The following is a 4939-nucleotide window of genomic DNA, read 5'->3' as shown; positions in this document are numbered from 1 at the left end:
ACACAGTTTTGGGGGTCCGCATTTCTGGCCTTGGTTTTATTAAGCTCGTGGCTTTTTGACTTGTTGGCTTGCTTCCTCCTTGCTTGGTTACTCGGTTGGTTGCAAAAGTAAAAAGACTACCAAAATATTTCCCCTTTCCTTCGTCTTAGAACCTGGTTCTTTGTCTCGATTGCCAAGTGCTCGAGATTTTTATGGGGAAAAAATGCACAGAGAAGGAGGACGACGAGGACGGCGAAGCCGAGGACGAGAGGGACGTAGAAGCCACTATCTTCACAATAATCTGGTACTCGTTTTGATACTTATTCCTATTTTTCGTCCCTGTTTACAGACCTCGATAGAATTCAGACGTGGTTTCTCACCAATCCCTGCCCAACTTGAAATTGAGACCTGGGATAGATCTGTCTAATGTGACGAATCCTTTGCATGTGCCTACCTTTAGCAAGCACTCGATGAAGAAGATGGCGGTGAACCCATAATCGAATTTCGACAACACCTTATTCCAGGGTGCATTTTCTTGAACGGGGTCTTCGGCAGCCAGGGCGGCACTGCTCAATAATATCACAAACATAATGAACACGTCAAACAACGGTTTGGTCACAAGCCAATGAATGCCCACGCGAACCCTAGAATTTGAGACCACCAGAAAGTGCAAATCAATCTTGTCGGAAATCAAGTGAGACAATGGCCTTACGGATTTGTGGAGGAAAATATGAAAAGAGAGGAATATGGTAAAATTGGTCGCAGTTCGTCCTCTTCCTCTCCAAAAGCACCGCCTCCACCGCCTTCGGCATCACCCCTGGAACGGACGGACACAATGAATAACAATAAATCATCGTCGAGTTCTGCTCACACAGGCAAATACTCCTTTGCTGGTGAAGTGAGTGTAGCCCACTTACCTATTATCATCGTCCTCATTCCTGAGAGCCGCATCCCCATTCGCCCCTCCGGCAGCTTTATCCAAGGCCGCATGTTCTGCCTGTTGGGCGGCCTCGGCCTCTGCGGCGGCCCTCTCCTTTTCCGCCTCTTCATTGGCCGTTAGTTCTGCCGCTTGGTCCAAAGAATCGCAAGCAATGGCCAAAAACACATTGAGCAGACAGTAATTTCCGCAGAGAGTGAGCATCACAAAGTATAAACTGTACACCAAGCCCCCGTTCTTCCGTCCACCTTGAGAAATTATGGCAGTGTACATGACATTGTTCCAGTCCTCTTCAGTTAGCACCTACATACAGGACATGAACATATAAATGAACTCATCAGGAAAATGGGCCATAATGTTTTCCCTTCTCCTTTTGGCTTTATGATAAGGGTTGAAGGGCAGATAGGGTTCATTTGCTGGGTCAAATATCAGGTTTGCTTTAAAAGGTCCCTAACCTATTTCCCTAGCCAATTCATAGGGATTTCAGCCTTAGCCTTTTAGCCTTGCAGAGTTTACAGTTCTTTTAGATCTCTGGATCAATATTAATCAATGTGAAAATGTACGATTAGATTGCTACTCGAAATTATGCCCAGACTATTTTCTTTTCAATTTCAATTTCACCAAAACGTATTGATGTTTTGGCTTTGGTTGTTCTCAAGTATTTGTTAGTCTTCGCACCAGGATGCCGCCAGACCGACCCATTGTAATGCAATGCAACCCATAGCTCAAAAACCCATTGTTTGCATAAGTATTACCGGTTCTATCAAACAGATTTGAGATTTACAAACATGTGACTTGAAAGGGCTCCTTAAAGCCGTTTGTCAATGCGACCATCTCTGATAATGTTTCTATGAGATCAACAATGTCGCTGAAATTACTGTCACTGGGGAACGGACACTTCCATGACTGAACTACAGTATGAACCTATCGGGTACATTCATGAAAGTGTTTGAGCTGAGGTCTGACTATGCATGCATGTACTGTGTATGCCTGATGGCCATCGGGTCTGACCAACTGTCTGGCCCTGTACAGAGGCCCGCAGGAGGTGTGATGAAATACCACCCGTCTCTCCGTTTGACTCGTTTGACTACGTATGTAAATGTGTGAAGAAAGGAAGGAGGGGACTTGCCTGAAAGACCGTCAAGAGGGCGTTGATGGCTGTATTGAAGTTGGACGTGGGTGTCCCGTCATCAAAATTGAAAGAGCCGCCGAAAAGCTGCATTCCGAGCAGAGCAAAGATGAAGATGAACAGAAAGAGCAGAAAGAGCAGAGACATGATAGAAGATAAGGCATTCATGAGAGCTATCACAAGATTGCGCAAGGGAGACCAGTACCTGAAAGAGAAGAACAATTATGGACTCTATACATAGACCAAGGATTCAGAACTATGTGCCATATCCGGTTTGTGTCTGCCTGCTTAATACCCAAGAACCCTCTGTGGCACAAGGGACCCAACCCTCCATCCATGGCCATGAAAGAGGAGACTTACTTGGTCACCTTGAAGACTCTGAGTAGGCGCAAAGCACGAAGACCCGACAGCCCAAAGGATCCCGCTCGAGGCTTGAAGTTGACCCACATGACCTCGAGGAGCGATCCTGTGATGACAGCGCAGTCGAATCGATTGAAGGCAGATGAGAAATAAGCGGCAGGTCCCAGGGCATATAAACGAATTAACATCTCGAAGACAAAGGCACCAAGGAATAGAAATTCGGCATAAACTGGAAATGAGTAAGAGGTCACTCGAACTTTTGACCTGACAGATGCATAGTTAGGATAAGAACTTTGTTCACTAGTTTATCTGTGTTCCCTCCCTCCCCTTGTTTACAGCCTTGTTTCCCTTTTCAGGGTTTGGCTGACCTCTGAGTTTTCCTCTGCATTTTCCCTAAACACAAGATATTTTGCTATGCGAGTGTATTAGAAACACACCATCATGTTAAGTAAGCGAGAAGAGCGAGGCCTGGCAGTAACCCCAATGGAATCCCCAGCCTTGAATGGATCAGAATGGATTAAGAAGGTATTGGAATCTAATTAACCCCTTGGCCCCGATGTCTACGTTTCCAGCAAGCAATCTAAGATTGCTCACCCATCCATAAAGGAAGACGACCCTGATCATGTGAATCAGTTAAGTAAATAGGCTTTTTTGTTTGACTGTGCATGCCCTCGCAATCCATCCTTGGGGGAAAGTCGAGCAAATGGCTCCCAAGAGAGGGTAATTAGCCCCTTATCAAACTCCCTCATGTTCTCCTTCCTCTTTTTGGTGTGTATTACTCATTCACATGGTTGATGGAGGTACCAGCCCATGGCCATAACCGAACCCTTCCGGATCTTTATTGTAGCGATAAAAGTGGGACTTTTGTCTCTCATCATGTATCAAGATGATAGCTTTACGCTTCTTGGTTTTGTAGACATCTTTATCTGGCTTGATGGACTGGCTGATTCATGCGACGATTAGACTGAGTAAATATCTTTGACCATCTGATTGATTTTACTTTGTTACCAGGGTGGCGAATAGGAACAAGTAGAGGACAGCCTATTGTTGCCCAGTAGTAGTAGTGCCAGTGGATCGAGTTAAACCTAGTTAAACCCCACGATATTTACTAGAATATCCTCCAGTTTCCTCTAATCAAGAGTTGGCAGGCCACCCCAGTAACGATTATCCAAAGCCTTATGTAAATAGTAAAGGAACGACTTGATATAACGCTTCCTTTACAGGGCGTGCCTACGTAGTTGGTCCTGGGTTCTCTGCCAATATCTGGGTGGGCGAGCTCCCTAGCCAAGTGCTTAACAAACAAAGGCCATTATGAGAATGGAGTCGAATCTTAGAACAAGTGTCTTTTTCTTGCCGCAATGCACAACCGATCCGAACACCCCAAAAGCCGACAACATTGAAATTTGCAGCTGGAGGGTGGAGTAGGACAGGTCACAAACGTGAAATCAAGAACCAAACAGCTAACACGATCAAGGGATGGGGAAGTGATTCAGCTTAGGTATGTCTTAACATTTGTTGATCTAATACCAACAACAAAGTAGCTTGCCAATCTTTCGATTCACAAGGCATTTGAGAGTAGTTGCCATATATTTTGCGTTGATACTCTCTTGAAATGATCAAAATCACGTCTTACATAACTATATTGATTCTAAAGTGTGATTCCACGGGATACAAGCAAATTTATCCGATAACACACACAAAGAAGAAAAATTATCGCCAGAAAATGACAACATTAAAGACTTTCTTACAAAAATGAAAAGGGTTGTGAATTGTATCCGATCGGTAAGGTGCTAGGGAAATGTATTTGCATGTAAAAGTCCTTTGGTGAGCTAAATGGACTCGATTATCTGTTGTTCAATCGCATCTAGGTACATTTAAGAAGATATTCAGAAATACTTGAGAGCAAGTTGGCTCAATTCACATTCACTCCACGTCCTGTCGGATCCCAGCCGTTAACTAGAACACGAGATTGGCCTTCCTTTGGAGTTCTTCTAACATATGTATGTGCATACTTTTTGTTCTCTAGTTCTAATTCTCCACTTAAAGGAAAACTAATAATGCTCACTCCCTGAAGAAGCTTGAGCGATCACTTTTCACTCTCGTTTACCTCTTAGCTGGACTAAAAAGACCAATAGACCCAGTGTTGTTTTCCTTCTGTGTCATGACTATAAAATGAATATCTCCCCATTATCTAATACTTATGCAGTGTATCGCATAATTCATTTCAAACCAAAATACGTTTACCCCGTTTCAAACATGTCGTTTCTAGCTTTCCATGTACGAGTCATGGTTCGAATTGATTGGGGAAAACTTCAAACCTCGCTCAAGATAGCATCTGATGGATTTTACTTGCGTACTTCCGATAGGCACTTACGCAATATACAGTATATACGTGGTCAGTTAACATGGAAAAGTTCTTGAAAAGTAGTTTTGTGTTAAAATGGAGTTCTAAATGGACGGCCTAAAAGATGATCCAAGTATGCAGAAAAATTGTTCCACGGGGAATGACAGCCAGTAAATCCTCCTGGGTTCTT

General features: G+C 43.8%; 1 protein-coding gene across 1 annotated transcript in view; it reads right to left on the bottom strand.

Annotated features, from left to right (window-relative positions):
• LOC131889549 (voltage-dependent calcium channel type A subunit alpha-1-like) overlaps window positions 1-4939 on the bottom strand; it is a gene marked incomplete in the record, with an annotated part of 47109 nt that overhangs the window by 30795 nt on the left and 11375 nt on the right. The window contains 5 exon segments of the mRNA XM_059238677.1: window positions 434-623; window positions 692-796; window positions 897-1219; window positions 2046-2250; window positions 2406-2634. Of these exon segments, the coding sequence (XP_059094660.1) occupies window positions 434-623; window positions 692-796; window positions 897-1219; window positions 2046-2250; window positions 2406-2634 (1052 nt within the window).

Source organism: Tigriopus californicus, chromosome 10 (genome assembly GCF_007210705.1).
Source record: "Tigriopus californicus strain San Diego chromosome 10, Tcal_SD_v2.1, whole genome shotgun sequence".
Taxonomy (NCBI): Eukaryota; Metazoa; Arthropoda; class Copepoda; order Harpacticoida; family Harpacticidae; genus Tigriopus; species Tigriopus californicus.
Note: the sequence above shows the minus strand (reverse complement) of the source record. Positions and strands in the feature narration are given on the sequence as shown.